This window comes from Chinchilla lanigera, unplaced genomic scaffold, assembly GCF_000276665.1.
Source record: "Chinchilla lanigera isolate Chin_1 unplaced genomic scaffold, ChiLan1.0 scaffold00002, whole genome shotgun sequence".
NCBI classification, from domain to species: domain Eukaryota; kingdom Metazoa; phylum Chordata; class Mammalia; order Rodentia; family Chinchillidae; genus Chinchilla; species Chinchilla lanigera.
This window is the reverse complement of record NW_004955403.1, coordinates 50,735,530-50,757,130: the sequence shown is the minus strand read 5'-3', so window position 1 is coordinate 50,757,130 and position 21,601 is coordinate 50,735,530. Positions and strand designations below refer to the sequence as shown.

Here is a 21,601-nt window from a genome sequence, read left to right as displayed (position 1 = left end):
GGAGCTTGCAAGTCAGGATACTGAGCCCCTCAGCTTCCAGGGTTTGTGAATAGCTGCAGTTCTTATGGGTTCATAAGAACCCGTAAGAACTGGGAACAACTTCCTTGTTCCTACCAGGGCTCCCCAGCTCCATTACAGAGTTCCCACCATCCCTTGCTGCTCTGCAAACTCTTTGTCGAGGTTGGCCATTTAATGGCTAATGCAGGGGTCCCAGGAGGTGGGGTCCTTAGAGGTGCTGAGACCCTGGGGGCTCTGCCTCACACAGGCCGTCATGGTGGGCGTGGCTTAGTTATACACAGTGAGGGCCTCCGGTAAAAGGATGAGTGGCTTCCACCCTTAGTCATGCTTGTTCTGCGGGAGGACACAGCAAGAACACTGCAGCCCTGTCATCTCAGACTTCCCAGTGATAGAACTGAAAGCTGAATATGCTTACTCCTGTCAGGGGTACAGTTGGCTGTCTGTATTTGTGGGTTCTGCATCTATAAATTCAGTCAGCTGCAGTGTGAAAATATTTTTTAAAACGGCATCTGAACTGACCAAGAACAGACTTTCCCTCTTGTCTTTGTTCCCTGAACAGCACACCTAACAGCTATGCACAGAGCACTTCTGTGGTGTTGGGCATTGTAAGCAGAGATGATGTAAAGTGTACAGGAGCTTGTGTGGAGGTTATATGCAAATACACATTTTATAGGAGGGATTTGAGCACTGTTGGATTTTAGTATCCACAGGAGTGCTGAAACCCTCCCCTTATCTGCTTTTATAGATGTTTAACCCCTCAGTGACTCTGTCTAGGTTCCCTGTGTGTTTCCTGGCTGGTTTCTGACAGCCACACACCTTAAAATTAGTGGAGATAAAAACTAGCACGGGCTGGTTTGTCGGGACTCCAAGCACTGGATTTGCATTACCAGGGACTTCCTAACAGGCAAATTTCCACCTTATCAGAGCCTGGAGGTGGGCCCAACAGCCTGCCACCTTGGGATTTGGATACACAGAGTCCGGACCCACTTACTTCACCTTTGCCCTCTCCCCAAGCCGTCACCCAGCGAGTAAAGCAACTCCCAGCTGGAGGTGCATGACACCCTTGAGCTCCTGATGCTCACACAGTTTGCCCCACCTCCTCCCAGCACACAGAGATTTCTGCCTGTACCCCCCAGGAGGGACAGCTCCCACCCTGTTTGCAGTCTATGCCTCTTGATCACGCCACTTAGAAACAGCAAACCAGTTTATTAACCATTTGCTCAGTAGAAGTTTAATGGGGAAATAGTTGTTTCAAACAATCAGTCAAAAAAAACAGCTCTTTTACAAACAAGTTATGGCAGTGACAAGTTGAAACCCCAGGCTTGATTTCATTTTCCTTTCACCCGGCCCCAGAAGAGAGAAGAGGTGGGTGAGAAGGAAAGATGGGGGCATTAAAATGTTAGCTGGAGGAATTACAAAAATACACTCTGATGTAGCAACAGGGTTGTGGGGAATCATGCCAGGAGAGGGGAGACAACTGGGTGGGAGGCGCCAGAGGCCGTGCCCGCAGGGCCTGCAGGCTCAGTGCCTGGGGGAGGAAGGAATCCTGATTCCCAGCCGGCAGGTCTGGGGCTGGACACATGCTGTTTTGGGGATCCTCAGGATGCCTGGGGAGACAGAAACGATTAAATGCAAGTCTGATGGTTTTTCCGACCCTCGCATTCTTTCCTCCCAAGTGACTGGAGCCATCAGGAGGCTGGGAAAAACCAGCAACCCAAGAAAGATGCTCCTAGGCGGCTAGAGGGGTTCCTTAACCCCCTTCTGCACACCTGTTCTGCTTGTGTGGCAGGAGTAAGAGGATAAAGGTAAGGTCAGTGGGCTGTGACTTGAAAGTTGTAGTTTCCCTACCTGGAAGCACGTCTCTCTTCCCTGATGTTCAGAATCTGTGCTAAATTGTGTCCTCTTTTATGGTTTTCTTAGAGTACAAGTGCTCTTTAAGCCTCAGGTCACTCACACCTGGTCATGGGTGACTCTGCTAATTTTCCACTTAGTCTAGAAGGATCAAGGCCTGAGGCAGCAGAAGAGGGGATGACAGTATAGGGTCAGGGGAAGGGAGGTAGTCACCAAGACCGGCTGTGTTCTTTTACAGTTCTGTGCAGAGCAGGACCTGCCCCTCAATACCTTGCCTTCCTATGATGCATTGCGCTTCCTGGGTGGCAGCCTCCTCAGTATAGATTGGCACTGAATGTCTTAGGAGTCAAGAGCAGCTTTGGTAAAAGGAAGCAGAAGGAATCTATCATGCAGCAGGCAGGTCGGGCTTTTGTGTATGTGACTAAACACAAGGCTTCAGTTGCCTATTACAGGCTCATTTATACACGTCCATACTGTAACTCAGCAGCTATGCATGTGCGGGAAAGAGGACCAGAGAGACGCCCGCTCAAGGAGAAAGGAGAGCCATCATCAATAATGCCCAAATGAGCTGGTTAATGTTCCAGTGTGACCACCAAGAGCTTTGCATCTTGAGCAACGCAGCGGCTGGAACCTGGTAACCGGCCACATTTCAGTACCTCTCAGTTGGAAGGATAACAGAAAATCAGAAAACACAACTGCCTGAATAGGAGCTCACACGGCTTCTTTTTTTTCTCCAAGTAAATTGATTCCTGCTAATGGGACTGATTTTAAACTGCTTTTAGGTAAGTGAAATTGTTGTGGCTCAGAATTAGACATGGGCTTTGGTGTCTCTTAAGAGCCACTTCAGAGAAGAACGTCTTTAAGGTATAAAAGAATTCAATCTATGCCACTTCTGCAAGATTTATTAGGTCCTGTGCAGATGAGGTTTGGAAAGAAATAGAATGACTTCATACACAGTTCGGGTTCACGCAGGACTTGGGAAGTTAGTCATTCTGCTAAAATAAACATGGGAGCCTGCTCCCCGCAGTTTGATACTTGTGCCAGTGTTTGGCGACAGGCTTAGTGCAAACAAGCAGCCTACCTGCAAAGAGCTCTGCGGGTTGTCTCCCCAGGGAGCATGGCCCCAAAGACCAATTTACAGATGGATAAACCCTGAAGGAAGATGAGTCATGCTATGGCTACCTTTGATTCAGGAAGAGATGAAGGAGAGAGCATGCACAGACATTTTTCTTATTCCTCTGACTCAGGGAATAGCCCTGCGTGGGCCATGTTTGGGGATGATCTTGTTGAAATGACTAGTTCTTTGCACTGGACCAAGTTTCTAGACAGTGTCAGGAGGAGTGTGGGACTCGGCACATGATCATATTCCCGTATACAGATTAAGGTACATAGACCGGCTGGCCGGGATTTTTCTTAAATTTTCAGAAAATTCCACTGTGGTGCTTTCCAGTGCCACGCAAAGTTATGGATTCGGGGCTGGGGATTTAGCTCAGCGGCAAAAGCGCCTGCCTGGCAAGCGCAAGGTCGTGAGTTTGGTTCCCGGTACCAGAGAAAAGCAAAGTTATGGATTCTCCGATGGGCTGGGGAGAGTTGAGACTGAATGGTGGGATGAAGGAGGCTTTGCTTAAGGTATATGACACGTGTCCTGTGTACTTGGATGAGCATGCCTTGGGGAGCAGGAGACGAGCAAAGAAAAAGACAGAAGAAAGGAGAGAAAAACAAAGGCAAACAAAACAAAGGAAAACAAAATGTGGCACTCTGCGAGAAAGCAAAAAGTGAGGAAAGAAGATGCATCTTTTAGTCCATATTCTAAGAGCTGCGAGTTGGGCCAAATTTTCAAAGTCCTGTTCCACGACGACGCCATTAACCACAAGGAATCAGTTTTTCTCGGGCAATGACCTAGGTGGACACGGAGCTTGTGGAAGAAAGAAAATAATGTAACTCCGGGCTCTAACAAGAGCTCCTTGGTTGGGGGAAATGGGAAAGTTTAATGATTTCCAGGGAGGTGAGTCCCCGTGGGATATAGAGGAGAGGGAGGGAGTAAGGAAGGCAGTAATCAGCTTCTTTGCAAATGGCAAAGACTAGGTCCAGCCACTGGTTTTCAGAGATAGTCTCCGAGGAAAGGTGAGCTGAATGGTTGCTATGGCAACCAGATAAGAGAATTGGTCCACTTAACTGTCCCCATAGTAACTAAGCTCCCAGAGAGCTATGGAGGAATTAGTTATCTTAACATACTACTATTATCCCCATGGTAACCAATCTTTACATGGGAGTGGTCAGGCTTAAGGATCAAGGATAGGAAAATCCTGGCTCCCTAGAGAGAGGGTGGGCAGGCGACAGGGACGGGACTGTCCCTCCTAGGCCTCCTAGGAGCTGGAGTCCTTGGGGTGTGCGTGTATGAGTGTGTCTGTTGTGTGTGCGCGTGTGTGTATCTGTGTGTTTGGGCCTGGGAAATGGCTAAGGTGGCTGTGTGTGGGAGGTCTCTCTTTGTCCCCGACTCACTCATGGGTTGCAGTGGCGATGCAGCTGGGAGGGGCGCCCCTTCCGGCTACACATTACCATTCTGGTGCAGGGTGCGCCGGCGCTGGCTCGACTGCATGCTCAGGACCAGGTAGTGCCTCATAAACTCACTGAACCGCTTCTGGTTGGCCAACTTCCGGGCCGACTTCCGGGCCCCTGTGAAGCCTCCAAACCTCTTCTGCAGCTGTTTCTGCTCCACCTCGCCAGCCTCCTCCGCGCCTGGCTCTGTCTCTTCCTGTGCCTGGAACGGGCTCTGGACGCGGGGCATTCGCTTCAGATGCTGCATCTCTGAGGCTCTTGGCTGGTAAAGAGTGGCCACCACGTGTTCAGGATCAGCAGGACCGGGCTGCCAGGAGCCCCTGACCACCACCTTGGTGCACAGAGTCCAGAGAGGGTTGGGGAACACCTTCTCCTCACACTGGAGGATGCACAGCTGCAGAGACACAAGCAGGAGGAAGGGAAAAGGAACATGAATCCCAGGAGTGGAAAAGAACAGGGACCCTCCAAGTCCAAGGTGGGGAGCAGCTACCTCGTATCGCCTATATCTGTGCCGGAAGTGTTATTTCTCAAACGCTGGGCAGCAGTTTTACAGGCTCATAGAATTGCGGAGTTGTAAAGAAACAGAACCCTCTGGCTCAGCTCCATCGTTTCACCAAGAAGGAAACCAGAGCTCAGAGATGAGGTTGACATACCCCAGACTCACACAGAATGAAGCCATTCCAAGCTCTCCTGTCCCCACCCCCAGCTTGCCTTTGCTTGGCCTCTCTGTCTCTCTCTACTGGTACCATTTCCTGGTGGACTGAGGTTCAAAGCCTGGGCATCTCTTTACCCCCTTCCCACCCCCCCCACCCCCTCAGCACACAGGTCCACCTCTCTTTCTATCTCATCAGCCATTGCTCAAGCACCTCTTAGGGGACAGTGCCTCCTGAGCTGATTCCTCCATCTTTATCTTTGCCACCTAAATCCACTTTAGGCCCCCGGATGTACTCTTCCTGAGGAGTGACTCTGACCACACCATCACGTTGCTCAAAACTGCCTGATACTTGTCTTTTCCATAAAGTAGCTCTCAACTTGCAAGCAGACCATGCAGATACCTGGCCAACCCACCTTTTGTGTCTTATTTTCATTTCCTGTCCCCCACCCCCACCCCCTCAGCCAGAGAGGGTTTCTCCTCATGCCTTGAAGACCTCCATGCCTCATCACTCTCCGCCCTCTCTGATGGGGGAACTCTGTCACTCTGCTTCTTCCACCCACCCTTTGGGACCCAATCATACCCCAGGGCTGCCCCTCATGATAGCTTCTTTTAGTTCCTCTCGTATCTGTGTTTCACTAAACTTTGTATTGCTCTTGTGGAAATTTTCATGCTTGCCATAGCTTCTATGGTAAAATTTAAGAGGTAGGGATCGCATCTTGTGTATGAGTCCTTGTAGGAGTCTTTTTCTTCTAGTAAATAGTAGACAGTCCATTACGTCCTATTAAACAATGGACATTGTAGTACGTGGAGACATTTTGGTTGTCATAATGTGTATTTGTCTGCTAATGCCACCTAGACACCAGGGATGCTAAGAAAACTCCTACAGCACACAGAAGAGTTCCTGGCAACAAAGAATTGTCCAGTCCTAAATGTCTAGAGTGGCAAATCTGAGAAACTCTGGTGTATAGTGTCAATGGGAATGCAGGGAGGTGTGGATACCTCCGAGATCCCACAGACGTGCGGGATTTTGGAGCAGGAATGGCCCATTGGGCATATTTGGGTCCAATTGTCATATGAGCCCCAGGTGATTGTTGAACTGTTCTGTTCCTTTGGTTTACACACATGGGTGGAAGAGTTAAGTCTAGAGGATACTAGGTCTCCTGCAAACCCTTAGGTTTCTAAGGTCAGACAGATGGTAATTAGATTTTGTGTCAGTCCAAGAACATGAGATTTTATGATCAACCAGACACCACAGTCGGTACCCAGACTTGACACACTGTTAGATAAATGTTAGCTACAAAGCAAATCATCTTGACTCATGATTTAGGAGAACGTTGGAGGCACGTATGAGGAACCCAAAGTCACAACAGCATTTGTAGCACCAGATGGGCATCTGAGCTTAATGCCTAGCTCTGGTCTGGGGGCCTCACCAGCCTCTTCGCAGAGATGTGTTAATGGCCTATTAAGAGAGCTGGACGCATTTCCGCAGCCCGTGCTGATGACTTTGCTATATTAAGCCCGCGTTAGCGTGAGCATCTGGAGTCCCAGACTGGTGCCGAATTGATCTGGGAAGTGGAGCTTGCGAGGAGGCTGAGCAAAGGGCCATTTGGATGTCTGGATCGAAGAGCAGGGGATGGGGTGCGACTGGGTGGCAGAGGGCTTGCCCAGCATGTGCTAGACAATGGGTTTGATCATCAGAAAGAAAAGAAAAGATTAGGATACAAAGTGAGGAACAGGCACATGATCCCTTTGGAGAGAAAAGAAGAAAGTCACTGAGATAGTCTAGTTCCTGCTATGAAAGGGTCAAAGCACTTGCGGCCTAGGAACCTTAGGAAGCTATTTTTGCTCCAAAAGGGGCAGACAGAACATTCGAGGACTGGCACTAGGGGGCGCCAAGAGGCGCTGCACAGAGGAAAACCATACGAAATGCTTCTACGGCAAGAGTTTCCCTTTGCCGGGCATGGTGGTGCAGGCCTGTAATCCCAGCACTCGGGAGGCTGAGGCAGGAGGATTGTTGTGAGTTCGAGACCAGCCTGGGCTACAAAGTGAGTTCAAGGCCAACCTAAACTGCATAGCGAGACCCTGTCTCAAAAAAAGAAAAAAAAAGTTTCCTTTAATGAAGGAGGAAAGTAATTTCTTATGCAATGGAGTTTTAATAAGTTTTAAGTGTGTTTCCCCAGACTGTTCCTTGGAGCTTAGCTGCCTTATTCTTTGTCACTAAAACAACTCAGTGAATCTGGTTTTTTCCTACTTGAATGGACAGAGAAAGAATCAATCACAATCAGGTGAAAGACCAGGACATTGCAGTGGGTTTGGGTGTGTGAGCCATTTACCAACCACAATTATAGCCTAACAAAAAGCCAACCCTCTACCACGAGCATCAGTAGAAAACTTCTCGATGAAGCCCAGGGTCCAGAGGATCCCGAAGTGGCTCAGGGTTATGTTATCTGGTGGGAAGACACGTGTCCTCCATCCTTCACAGAGTGGACGAACCCAAAGGTGGCTGGATTTAGAAGAGCGATGCCATTGCTTACATTCTTAGCATTTCAATAAACTTAAAAAAAAAAGTTAAATGTGAATACAAAATTGAAATCAAAACAAAGAGGCAGCTTGGTCGTGGCAGCCTTTACAGGTCTGTTTGCTGACTTGTTTCGAAGAAGTAAAGCTATGCGTGTTGTCTTGACCCCCCAAATCTGAGATACACTGGGGAGATGGAAACATGCTCCAAGCTCTTTACTGCTTCTGCAAGATGCACGTGTAAAAACCCTTCCCCGGCTGCAGCACGTGTGTCGGTAGGAGATGGACAATCTAGAACCTTACCAAATCCACACACACGTTCATGGAGCGTGTTTATGTCCACTGTGCCCTGTGCTGAGTACTTAGATTGGTCAGCCAAGATGCGCACACCATATGGAGCGATAGACCCACGGATGCCAAGAACAGCCAGGACATGCACGCTGAGTTGGATTTTGGAGCCAAACACAGCTCATGAACATCATCCAGGAAGAATTTTAGTTCATTCTCTCATCGGGCCTGGAGAAGGTTGAATTATTTTTGAAGGTCATTTTGTAAAGAACCCTGGTGGCGTTACATTTCTTTCTGCGTGTGAGGATCATTGAATGCGTGGTGAATGTTTAATTTAAAAAATTTTTACAGTAAAAGGCACATTGCCACGAATCCCCCTCACTTAAGATACACTTATTCTATTGTCCTTGCCACTTTCTGAAGCAGTTTTGCAAGTCCTGTTTGGGGTCTTTACGAGGTATGATAAAAAAGTATGGTGAATGCCGCCGCCGAGGCCATCCAACCGAAAGACAGGTTTGCAAAGGTGTTACATGTGCTGTGTCCTTATCCATCTTATTGACTGAATCTGGTAGGTGTGACTTCTGTCTTTTCCCGACAGTCAAAATGGCTATGAAGGATTACAAAAATTTTTTTCTTGTCTTTTTTGAGACAGGGTCTCACTATGCAGTTCAGGCTGGCCTTGAACTCACTTATGTAGCACAGCTTGGCCTTGAACTCACAGTGATCCCCCTGCCTCAGCCTCCCCGAGTGCTGGGATTAAAGGTGTGCGCCACCACGCTCGGTGTAAACATTTTGAATTAATTCAGGACGCCGACGCACCCACATGAGCACAATTGAAGACATTCACGAGGGAGGGCTTCCAGAACTGCTTCACAAATGGGTAAGAATGGTGGGATACATGTATCTGAAGCAAGTGGGAGGTTTGAGGGGGATTAATGGCAATGTCTTTTACTGTAATACATTTTTTACAAATGGGAACATACACTGTATTTTTCAGTCACATCTTATATACTAGCTATCAGGGTCAAGGGCCTTGGGGATATAGGTGGGTTGGGCATGCAGGCTACACCTTCAATCACTTCCACGTGGGGCAGGGATCTCCATCAACAGACCCACCGGGAACTCTGCCACAGCTCTGCCTCCGTTGGCTTGCGGTGGGGACCCCCAGCCTTACCCTGGACCTCCCCAGCCCCGCTTGACTGGTCCTGACCTTGGCCACTCCCTTGTGCCTTGCTGTCTCTGGTGGGTCTCCTGGAAGCTTCTGCCTTAGCTGGATGAAAGCCCCACTTCCCCCTGACCCTGTCATCATGCTCAGCAAAGCAACCTAGGAAAGTGGCGGTGAGCCGATGGCACACGGGACAAAGCCGACTGTTGGTTATTAAAAGCTCTAAAAGGTTTGACCTCACTGTCTTTGCAGGTGAAAGTGAATCTGGACTTTGCAGTGTGAGTGAGTTGGAGTCAGGCATGGGCCAGAAGGCTGGGCAGGAGAGAGGCGGCATTTTCTGGGAGCTATGGAAAGTGAGTGGGAATGTGGGTCTGAGGCCAGGAGAGAGGAGGTCAGCTGCAGCTTTGGGAGTTACCAGCATGGAGGGGCAAGGGCTGAGATGTGTGAGTGGGGTCTCAGAGGGAGAAGGGGTGGGATGGGGAGATGAAACAGGGCAACTCTCTCTCTTTGTGGTACTGGGGGGATTATACCCAGAGTCCTTGCCCTGAGCTGTCCCCAGCCCTTTCAGTTTTTGTTTTGAGACAGAGTCTTGGCTAAGCTGGTTTCAAACTCGTAGTCCTCCTGCCTCAGCCTCCCTGAGTGCTAGGATTACAGGGTTACACCACTATACTGGACTAGAAGTAGGGTTTCTCTTATGTTTACGGGGTACAGAGAGGAATAGCAGCCAAAAGAGGCTGGAAAAGAGTAGCTAGCGAGGGAGAAGAGCCCTGGGAACCAAACAAGGAAACTGACAGAGATCAGGTTTCCTGAGGGAGGGCATGAGGGCAGGGCAGGATCGAGGAGAAAAGCGCAGGGGTCCAGAAGGAGGACCTTGATTGCATCCGGTTGCTGTGAGTTGCTCACTGCTACCTGGAGCCTGAGACACCGCGGTGGCTCAACCGACATGGACACCAGGTTCTCTGGTCTCCAGGGAAGGGTGGCTGCCTTGGTTGTTTTGAAAAACAGAGGGGTTTGACATGTAGCCTCTTGGAAGACGTTTAATTGACTTCAACGGGAAAAAATGGAATGAAACTAGATTTGATAGGAGAGAACTAACTAGGTGGAAAGTGAAGGAGGTAAGAGGACAGTTTATTTAATGAACAAAAATTTAACACTGGATTTGCACCTCAAGGTGGAAATTTAAAATACAGGACAGCATCTTGGGTAACTGTAGGGTTAACTGTAATGTCAAAAATGGAGGGTAAGGGCTGGGGATATAGCTCAGGGACACCAGCGCCTACCTGGCAAGTGCAAGGTTCTGAGTTCGACACCTGGTGCCAAAAAAAAAGTGGAGGGCAACATTTGTGTTCAGCAGGTGGGGAGTGGTAAAGTAGATGATACCATATTTATGGGGAGAAAGAACTTCAAAGGATGTGGAATAACATGGGAAGATTATCCTGAATACTCTAGTAAGAGAAAGAATAAGATTCTTTCTTTGATTGCTGGGATTAAAAATGCTTTTGTTTCATGACTTTTGTATTTATTGATTTTTGTGGTGCTGGAGATTGAACCCAAGGTCCTTGCACTGAGCAATACTCTCACCCTTCTTTATTTTTTATTTTGAGACAGCGTCTCACTAAGTTGGTAAGTTGCCCAGACTAGGCTCAGTCTTGGCGATCCTCTTGCCTCAGCCTCCCAGATTGCTGGCATTCCGGGTATGCACTGCCACCCCTGGCTAAGAAGCATTATTTTAATCCTGGGAATGAGAAGGTGGGGTGGGCAGGTCTTTGCTAGAAGGTGGGAGGTGGAAAGATCCCAGGGTTCTGGGTTGGAAGGTGCAGTTGAAGTCCACATTTGTTTCCTCTTGGCCACGAGACCAGGGCGGGAGACCCATGGAAGAGGATGGAGTTTCACTCAGGGTCCAGTTGGGATCGGGCGGGAGGAGGACCTACCTCCAGGTTGAAGCTGTCCGGAGCTGGGCGGAGCTTCTCCCGGCAGGTGAGGCAGTCCCTGGGACAACTGCTGAAGACGCTGGAGAGGAGGCTGAGGAGCAGGAGGTCATAGAACAGGATTTTCATGGTGCAGGAACAGGGAGCAAGGCTCTGAAACACAGAGGAGGATGCTGGGGATTAGTCCAGCCATCTGGGGGATGCGGGCCGTCCCTCCCGAAAGGGAGCGGATTCTCAGGGTGCAAGTGGCTGGTCCCATCCCCAGGACTAAGCTCGAGCACAGACTCGGTCTAGGTTCCTGGGAGGGCGCCTTGATTCCTGCATTCCGCTGGCTTCACCACCATTCCAGAAGCAGCTGGAGAGCTGCTTTTCTGAGAGCTCAGAGGTCACTGTGTAGCTGACCAGTGTGTGACTCTAAGTCAACCTTTTCAGTGCTCAATTTCCATTGCCATAAAAGAGGACAGTGGCACCTGCCTTGTCATAGTTCTGTTATGGAAATGAAACGAGACCTGGAAGGGGGTTTTGCAAAGTGCTGTGCAAGAGGATGGTAAGTAACTCCAAGATTTACTAATGAGCAAGGGCTTCCTCGCCTGCTCCCCAGCCTGCCCCGGCCCAGCCAGGAATGCACAATCCTCAAAATCTGTGCTACGGTCTGAGAGCTTGTGTCTTTTCAAAGTCCACATGTTGAACTCTAAAGCCTTCTGTGATGGCATCAGAAGGTGGGGCCTCAGGGGTTAGGTAAGAGGGATGGATGCTCTTATCAAAGAGATTCCCGAGCCCTAGATAGCCCCAGCCACCGTGTGAGGACACAGCAAGAAGCTGCTGTCTGCAAACCAGGGCATGGGTTCCCAAGAAATGAATCTGCTGGCATCTTGATCGTGGATTTTCCAGCCTCCAGAGCTGTTGGCAATACATTGTTGTCGATAAGATGCTCAGTCTAGGGCGTTTTGTTATAGCAGCCAAAAAGACTGAGGAGAGCTGGTTTCCTGAGTCCAGGGCCATGATGGACATTTGGCCATCTCATGTCAAGCACAGGACCTGGCCTGTGGAATTATTTATAGAAAAATGAATGAAAAAAACTATCCTAAGACAGTAGCACCAATGATTAGGTAGACCAGTAGATTTTGTACATAGGATTTGCCTGAAAGATGGGTGTAGTTTCTTTTGTCCCTCTTTAAATTTCTCTTTGGATCAAGCTTCTTGAATCAAAAAGCTACTTCTTCAGACTACATCCCTGGGAAGATGAAATGGACAAGGGAACAAGGGAACAAGGGAACATCTTGGAAATAGAAATATTTTCAGTTGAGGTCATGGGGGGGCATGCATTTCTCCAAATCCATTCAATTGTGCATTTAAATTCTGCACATCTCAATGTATGTAACTTCTCCCTTATAAAGAGTTCAGCATAGAAAACCAAAGGTAATTGCCTTATTGCCCTGAGAAAATGCACAGGGTCGTGCTATTCAAGTGCAGTCCGTAGAGCTGCTGGGGTCTTGGGAGAAACGTAGACTCGAGGGCCCCAACCCAAAGCCGTGGAATCAGGCCCTGCGTATTCAGCAAGATTCTGAGGTGACTTGTACACGTGGCAGAGCTTGAGAGGAGTAGGTGTGAGCAGGGTGTAAGACGGAGCCCGTCCACAGGAGAAGGGCGGGGGCCCACCGCTGAGGTCACCAAGGCCACACAGGGAAAGGACTTGGCTCTTCCTGTGTGCCGTGAAAGTGTTTCAGGCCACGACGAAGTGTCTGTGAGGGTGCTCAGTAAACGTCTGAGAGCATGTGTTGACCTTTGAGATGGGTGCTGAGAAGAGTAAGAATTTCCCTAGAGGGCCCGACCCGGGAGACCCAGGAAGCAGCACTTTCAAATCACCAGGGAGTCGATCATAACCTGTGGGGGGCTGGTGAGCAGGCAGATGTCTCTCATGTGGCCATCCCACTCCCCAAGGCCAGCACCTGCTGCAAGTGGGGCTGGGTGCAGACGGGACAGGCCTTGTCCACCCTCCTCGAGGGATTGCCCTTCACCCTTCAGCTATGGGATGTCTCAGGCTAATGAAGAATGAACACCAACATCTGCATCCATGAATGTATCTCAAATGCAATTTCTTTATCATTTTCCCAAGCCCCAGTGTCTTGGTTGAGATTTATTGCCTTGTTATCGTAACAGCCTCCCAATTAGCCCGTCTCATCATCTGGCTTCCCTCCAAGCCATCTCCAAATCTGATGATGTCACTTCCTACTTAAAATAATTTTAGAGCATCGGAGGCCACCAGGAGGGGTTCCAAGGACTTGGCTGAGCACCATCTCCTGCTTCACCTATCCCACACTCTGGTGTCACTTCTAGTCCCTGGACATACAGTTCCCAGCCACATCAGACTCCGAGTGTCCGCATAGCTCAGGATTCCCTCTGCCCAGAACACTTTTCTCAAACTCACACCTCATGCACACGTTAGGAAATATCACCTCTGGAAAGCCACTGCCAGCTTCTGGTCTGAGCTTGGCCTATCTGCTGCTCTGGCATCTCAGGATGACACATCACAGTGGGAAGAAGTGAGCCTTAGGTCCCACACTTGTGACACAGCTGCCCCAGACCAATGCTGCAGAGCTGTGTGACCCGCGCTTTCTCCTCTGCTCAGTGGATGACTCCTGAATTTGGATCTCAGCCTTGCAACTTGCTAGCTTTATTTAACCTCGCAGTTCCGCACCTGTAAAACTGGGAGAACCCTAGTGCCCATCTCAGGTAACTATTACTGGGCTTGGGTTTGTAAGCAGTCAGAACAGCACCCAATGCACAACAAGCTCTTTCTACAAGGAAGCAAGCCCAGCGCACAGCGTCCATGCCACAATGCTACCATTGCCTCTCTCCCAGCTCTCAGCACCCTCTACTGCAACCTTGGGCGTGTGCCATCCTGAGCTGGGACTCCAGTGCACGTCTGGTAGAAGACTAGCTGCAAACAGCCATTAGGCACAGCTGGGATGAGGCTTGGTGTTTGGCCTGTGCAGGGAAATAGGAACTGATAGACATGCTTGGGAAGCTTTTCTCCCCAACTGAAAATATATCTCACATGCTGCATAGCCATTATATACACACAAATATTCTAGAACACAAGCCAGTTATAAACTGAGGACTGCTTAAACCCTTCCTTTGTTTAAGTTGAGAATTGCCTTTATATGTCTTATTCCCTTCACTTCTCATCTTTCTGGTCAGGAGACATTTTTGTAGTTTGCACACAATGGCATGGTCATGCCCTTCCTGGCCACTGGATGGCAGTGGCTGAATGTCACAGGAGAAAGGGATGAGGGGAGGGATCTGGCTGGTTCTTCTGTTTCCTAACGGGAGCTTGCAGCACACCATGTGTGCAGAAGCTGAGCTGAAAAGTTGTGAAGGATGTTAATGAAATGCTTCCCTGCTGAGGTTTCTCGTGAGTGTTATTAACCCAGGCAACTTTCGCACGCAGGAAGCGATCGGTGCTTTGACTGATATTTGTTATCTCAAACTCGGGGTAAATGGGACTTAGGGGCAAGGAGAAGCCAGGCGAGGAGGTCCTGGGACAATGAGTGTGCCCTCTGTTGGGTAGCGGGCTGCATGGAAAATGTAAGGTCCTTTTGTTTGGATTTTTGGGGACACCACATCAAATCTACTGGGTGTTCCTCAGGCCCTCCCTGTGGCCTGAGACTCACCTCTTGTCGAGTTCCCAATCTCTCCTTAAGTTTAACCTCACATTTTAACTTTATTAGTACATGTTTGCTGTACACAGTGATTATATTCATTGTGGGGGATCGGTCCACATATGTAACACATTTTAATTCTTTTTATGTCCCCTTCCTGTCCCCTCCTTTTCTCCTCTCTCCATCTCTTGGTCCCCTTCTCTCTCTCTCTTTTTTTTTTTTTTTGGTTTGGTCTTTTTGAGACAGGGTCTCGCTATGCAGTGCAGGCTGGTCTTGACCTCACTTTGTAGCCCAGTCTGGTCTTGAACTTCCAATGATGCTCCTGCCTCAGCCTCCCTAGTGCTGGGATTTCAGGCATGTGCCACCACGCCCGGCGGTATTGGTCCCCTTCTCAATTGTGATAGACCTATCTCACTGTTTCCTTGTTGACACTTTTTGTTTTGTTTTGTTTTTTGTCCAGTACTGGGAATTGAACTCATAACCTTGCGCTTGCCAGGTCCCCAGCCCTTCGCTGTTTCCTATTAGCTTTTATTTTTACCTCACTTTTAGCAGGTGGATCCACCTATTACTTAGAACCCATCTAGACTTGATGCTACTCATTCTCCCCAGCGATTCAGAGAACGCACAGAGTGGGATGACCGTGCAGGCTCATGTCACAGGTGGCTGGCCATCCTTAGATGAGATGATTACTCTAAGCAGAAACTCAAAATACACAGAAGTACCATGGTAAAGAGGGCATTTTGTAATTCTGTACGCCTCAGAGCACCTAGTACAATTGTGTGCTGTGACATATTAGATTTTAAACTTGGAAAACTCATTTCCCCCCGGTACTGGGGATTGAACGCAGAGCCTCCTGCACACTAAACAAGTACTCTACCACAGAGCCACATCCTCAGGACATTTTTAATTTTTAAGAAATCTTAACTATATCCACATGCAGGCTTGAAGCTCAGTACACACACTGATGCCATTAAAATGAGAACAAGCGATTTGTTGATTCATGTGTTATATTTGTGTTTAAACCTTATCCTTTGCAACTGTGTGACTGCAGGTGGGTTATTTCATCTCTGAGAGTCTCAGTGTTCTCAGCTGCAAAATGGTGATGATGACAGGTTTTTTTTCCATTTATTTATTAGCCAACAAATGACTATTAGTCACTATAATATGCCTGAGACTGTTTGAATTGCACATAGTTTGTATTTCACCTATGAGCTGAGCTCAGCTAACCATTCAATGTGGCAACAGTATAACCAGGGCATTTTGTATTGAATCAAGAAATGTTCAATTATCTTTTATATAGGTAATGACAGCTCATAACCTTATTGTGTCTCACTGTTTATCAAGATCAAATACTACTCTTACTTAACCTTAATCTACTCGCGTGCACTCTTGTTTCCCAGGGCAATAAAATTAGTTGCTCTTCTGTTTGAGGATTACGTATGCACCTTCAGCTGTAGCTAAACTCTGGTTGGGTTTTGCTTTATGACCTAGGAGGAAGCCTGTAATTTCGGTGCTTTTCATGGAGAAGGGAAAAGAGGCCTCCCTCCTCCTAGAAGTATGTATACCCCCTTTTGGTCACCTACATGTAGGGAATACTGTCCTTTGCAGGTTACAAATGATGCTTATATGCACATGCACCCCTATAACCTAGAGTTAATTTTACCTCCCTTCCCATGATAAACACAACCTCAGGGCCTGGGATATAGCTCAGCGGCACAAGTGCACGCCTGGCAAGTGCAAGGTCCTGAGTTCGAGTCCCGGTACCAAAAAAAAAAAAAACCCCAAAAACAAAACAACCCAAAAAAAAAAAAACCCCAAAAACAAAACAACCCCACACTCTCATGGAGATTAGGCAACTTGCCTGAGATCATCCACTTAATAAATAGCAGAGCCATGGCTTAAACTCAGGTATTGGGACTTCAAATTGTGAGTTCTGGGCAACTGTAAACTCCATACACTGTTTCTGCTTTGGGAAGGGTGACAAGTTCTGGTGGAGCCTTGGGATGGATTCTAAATTTGAAGGTAATCCCGTGACTACTGCAAGGAGAGCACACTGTACCAGGTCTGGTGCCAGTGGCTTCATGAGCCCCCACCCTTTGTGATCACCTCCATTTTACAGGTGAAGACACAGCCTTGAGGAAGACACAGAACAGGAAGGGGCAGAGCCTTCCAGTCCCCAGCGCCGGTCCCAGCTTTCCTCCTGATGGTCTGTGGCCATGCAGGTGAATTGCTAAGGGCCTCCTGTGGCCCCAGCCTCCTGGCCTGCCTCTCAGATCACAGCCTCTCAGCTGTCCCTCTCCCTGGTCCAAGAAGGGACTGTCATGGCCAGCAGCTGGCCATCGAGCCGAGGAGGCGTGTTTGTCCTCGGCCCCGGTCCTCAGACGCACTGCAGACAGGACTCCTGTGTGGAGCGTGGCGCCTTTGCCAGCCGCCACTGAGGGAGGCTGCTTTAGATTCCTTTCCTCCTCTGATGGATGCATTTACTCCCACAAAAGTCTCTGTTCTGCTCTAAGATTCCACTTGCAAAGGGGATTAGCACACAGCGGGTGGGGACAAGGTCACCGCCCACCCTGCACAGGCCCAAGATGCCGCAAATGAGCAGAAGGCGGTGCATGGAGACCCGGACCCTGGGTTCTAGGTTGGGTTCTGTTGTTACCTGTGGGACCTTAGCAAGGCCTTTTCTTTCTCTAGGCATCAGTCGCTCCTTTTGTCAAGGCAGTTGGATTAGATGGTTAATGTGCCTTGTGCTATGAACGGGGGGATATTTGCCCTCTCTGGCAAAGGAAGGGGGAGAGGAGAGGACTTCATGCAGTGGGGCTTTGGGAGGGGTCTCCAGGTGCCACCGTGGGGAGGGAGCTGCTCAACTGTCATCCCGGCAGATGCTCCCCAATATCACCAGGGTAATGGAAATAGACTTAAAGACCTTTATTCACTTTTATAAAATCACCCAGTGTTCTTTGCAAAAAGATTAGAAAATAGACAAAAGAACCGTGGATGCAGACCAATAATCTCCAACCTGCCTTAACTCTGTACCTCTAGCAGTCTGTTTTTTAAAAACAATGTTTATTGACATAATTGTACATATTTATAGGGTGCAGTGTGACATTTCATACCTGTATGTGATGCCTGACAGATCGAGGGCACTGGCATATCCATTACCTCAAACGGTTATCGTTCCTTTGTGTGGGAACATGCAAACTCCTATTAGCTATTTTGAACTAAATAATTAATTTTTATTTTTCATTCTGAGGCAGGAAATTGTGACCCTCTTGCCTCAGCCTCCCAGAGTGCTGGGATTACAGGCACACGCCACCATGCCTGGCTTAGCAATCAGTTTTAGTACACATTCCCCATTTGCTTATTTAATAATTATACGTTGTAAAAAATCCACTAAAGTTCAAATTAGGAAAGGTAAGAAAACAAAATAAATGTCTTGATTTCCAGAAGTCCTGGTAGGTAGCTGGGCAGGCTTGCCCCTGCAGGACCACCGGCCTGGGCTTTTACGTGTTGTGGAGACACTGACGGTGAATACGCAGCCGGCGAAGGGCTCTGCCGGCTCTGTGTCCCTGGCCCTGCCGCTGTGTGGCTCCATCAGGAACTCCACACACGTTTCTGGCTGGGTGAATGAGAGGATGAATGGGATGTACTGGTGGCGGAAGAGCACAGATCAGTGTGAGCGGAGTGGGGTTGGCTCTGAGCCACCCTGGGTGGCAGCTGGCGAGACAAGCCGAGCGCCTCCCTGGCCGGGCTGGGCCCTTTGGAGCTGCGCTGCGAGCTCGTGCTTCTGCAATGCTGAAGCAGCTGTTTGGGTTCTGAAAAGCCACAGAACCTCAGCAAGTCGAGAATGAAAGTGATGGCAGCCTGCTGAGGGAGATGCCCAGAAAATCCGCTTGTCCCCCAGTTAGTGAGCCCCAAATCTCTCAGCTAGCTTGTGGCTAGAAGGAAACATTTACATCAGCCAGTCGGCGCAACTACAGGCATTTCAACACACGTGGTTGCCGGTGAGTCCTCAGCACTTCGAGCCCGTACAAGCCTCCACTGTCACCACGACGCCCTGTTTCCTGGGAAAGGCCCATTCCTCTCCTAAGGTGCCTGGTGGCAGCTCCCCCCACACCCAGGACACACGAGAGCTCGCAGGTCCTTTGTGGGCTTGGGGAGCGGGAGAGCCGGGGAGAGGAGGACCCAGAGCCACCGATCTGAGTGTGCCCGAGTGCACTCTCCTGTCCTGTGCATGTGTCAGCGTGAATAAGCGCGCAGACAAGCTCAGCTCCCCGCCTGGCGCTCCAGTGGGTTTCAAGAGATGCTCCTTCCTTTGCCCTCCTTTTGTGTTTTGGTTCTGCTGCCACCTCCCTCTTCGAAGCCCCTGGCCCATCCAAATTCTAGCTGCCTCCCCTTGCCAGAATCCTGGAGGAAATGCCCCCTGCCCAAACTCCCCCAGCCCTGGCTCTGTGGGCCATGCAGCTTCGTCACACGCAGCCCTGCGCTGTCCCCTGATGGTTTCACAGGTGCTGGGTTGGGTCCTGGTACGCGTTTCTAAGCACCCCCGACTGACAGGGGGGCACTTGCGGGAGTCAGGACAGCAGCACTCTGTCCGGCCTCTGCCATGTGCGGAACAAATCACCGAGCCCTCAGCTTCAGTCTCAACTGTAACTTGGAGATAATCACGGGGCTGTGGCTGGGATAATGGGTGTGAAAGTGCCTAAATCACTGCACCGACGTCAAGTGCTGTTATTATCACCTCTGTTGAATCTCTGGAGCCCTGGTGCGTGTGGCTGATAAATACCTGATTGATTGAAGATGAAATAGCTTGGTGACAGCTCCCGTTTGCGCCTAATCCTGCAATTACTCCCTTCATTGGCAATGCAAAACCTCCTGCCTGTCTAAATCCCTAAGTACCCCCAGCCTTCAGCTAATAAAGCAGGGGATGCTGCCCCTGGAGGAACAAATCGTCACCCCCAAAAAACGACCCCAGGTTGCAATGCAGTACGCTGGACGGGCTGCACGGTAAGCACAGGGAAAGGCAAAAGCTGCTCCTCTTCCTGGAAGGTGGCTTTTGGACAGGTGGCATTTGCTGCAGGAGACGCAGCAAGCCCAAGGAACACGAATCCTTTCTGTTAAAGCTATCGCGGCTTCGGGGGAGCTTGTAGAAAATTTCCCCGCCGCGCTTGCTTCAGAAAGGAGGGTGCGTGCAGCAGCCACCCACAGGCAGAGAGAAAGAGCAGTATTTGCTTTGGGAGGTTTTGAGAAGAAGCCAGGCTGTTACTTTTTTTTTTTTTTTTCCTTCTGCGTTGAGGACTCCGGTTTGGACTTGCTGGCAAATGCCGTGCGGAGCTCATCTTTTGTTAGTCTGCCGAACAATGTTATTGGTTATAATTGGGGCAATTACGGGCTGCTCGAGAAGCTAAACACAGATGTTTCAGCCTGGGATCAGGGTATTCAAGCCCGAAGTGGCTCGCTTTAAATAGTCCCCTTCCCGAGCCATCCCGCCTCACTTGAAATTCCACCAGAACTTGCCGGCGTTGGGAGCGAGACGGGGAGGCGGGCGCGGGGAGCGACAGGCGCGGAGGGGGGAGCGAGACGGGCAGGGCAGAGACGCACAAAGAGGAGGAGGAGGAGGGCAGGGCGGCAGCGGCGAGAGTAAGATGCTGCGACTCAGAATGGAGTATTCCACACGCCCCGGGCAGAGACCGTTAGATGGGAGAGACGGCCAGTGGGGAAGAGATGCCAGGAGAGAAAGGAAACCCCCGAACGATCAAGGTCTGGGAGACCAAGGTCAGGCCCACGGAAATTCTCTATGAAATGCACCCCACGCGTCCCTCTGCATTCAGCGGCGTATACAGGTGGAGCGGGACCCACCGGTCCTGCCTGAGTAGCAATGTCTCCTGAGGGCGGAGAGGGAGAGGGCTCCCCCCAGAAGAAAACCTCAAATCCGAAAGGCATCAAGTTCACTGAAACGTGGGGAAGCAGCCTGCATGCATCAGAGAAGGGCAAGAAGCAGAGAGAAAGCCCTCCCTGGGGTCCCAGCGGTGCCCCCAAACAGCCCGCTCCCCGTGCCTGCTGCTGCTGGCCTGACCCGGCTCCCGTGACCACCACTTCTCCACGGAGAGCAGCGACCAAGTAGGGGCCACCGCCCGGGAAGCAAAACTTTTCCTCATCCAAGTTCAGCTTTTTCTTGTTCCTTGTGCATCTCTCTCTGAGACTGAAAAAAAACAAAAACCCCTCGACCCTCCCCCTTTCCCACCATCCAAGCCCTGAAAATAAGATGAATGAAGAAATCATCTCACGACAGGCCAGCAGCAGGCGGGCTGGACAAAGGACAGGGGCGGGGAGGCCAGCCCGGGCTGCCCCACTCTCCCCAGGCAGGCAGTTAGTCACGGCGGGTCGCAGGCGGCTCCTACCTGGGCGCTGGCTGTCCGTCGCCGGCTGCCTGGGATGCGAGGTTCGGTCCCTCCGTGGCAGCCACACCAGCATATATATCCTCCCCCCACGCACAGCCCTCCCCTTCCCTTTGTAGTCTCTACCTCGATGACACACGCACACGCTGACCCCCTCCGGCCCCCAAACGGCAGCACCTCCAGCCCTGCCAGGCTGCCCCCCTCCTGCTGGCTCTGCCACCAGACCTGTGACACTGCCACCCTCCCCATCCGCCTGCTTCACCTGGGCTCGGTGTAGCCAGGATCCCGAGGCTTCCTCCGCAGCTTCCCGAGGCTCTGTGAGCTCTGCCGGGGAACTCTGGCAAGGCGCTCAGCGCAAAGGACTCCTGGCGACGTGACCAGGCGGACCCCAAATCCTGGAGTCTCCTTGAGCAACCTTTTGCCTGAGGAGGGGAGGGCAGGCAGCAGGCGGGAGGGAGGGGCCGCTCGTGCCAGGCTCCCACCGGCTCCGGAAGCCCAGGGCTGAGCTCAGCTGAGCCCTGTCCCAGGGTCACAGGCGGCAAGGGCCAGGCCACCGACGGGGG

General features: G+C 50.3%; 1 protein-coding gene across 3 annotated transcripts; it reads right to left on the bottom strand.

Moving 5' to 3' along the window:
- Positions 1 to 1,238: 1,238 nt before the first annotated feature.
- Pnoc (prepronociceptin) lies at positions 1,239 to 21,564 on the bottom strand. Of its 3 annotated transcripts, none has more exons than XM_005373769.1 (4): positions 21,301 to 21,564; positions 10,985 to 11,134; positions 4,429 to 4,822; positions 1,239 to 1,625 (listed from the first exon to the last, which is right to left on the bottom strand). In XM_005373769.1, the coding sequence occupies exons 2-4, from the start codon at positions 11,108 to 11,110 to the stop codon at positions 1,540 to 1,542; spliced, it is 606 nt and encodes a 201-aa protein (XP_005373826.1). In that variant the 5' UTR covers positions 11,111 to 11,134; positions 21,301 to 21,564; the 3' UTR covers positions 1,239 to 1,539. The 3 variants fall into 3 exon arrangements, with proteins under 3 accessions (XP_005373826.1, XP_005373825.1, XP_005373827.1); XM_005373768.1 differs by lacking the exon at positions 21,301 to 21,564 and adding an exon at positions 21,042 to 21,201; XM_005373770.2 differs by lacking the exon at positions 21,301 to 21,564 and adding an exon at positions 21,042 to 21,201 and having other exon boundaries at positions 1,543 to 1,625; positions 4,372 to 4,822.
- Between the last annotated feature and the right edge of the window lie 37 nt (positions 21,565 to 21,601).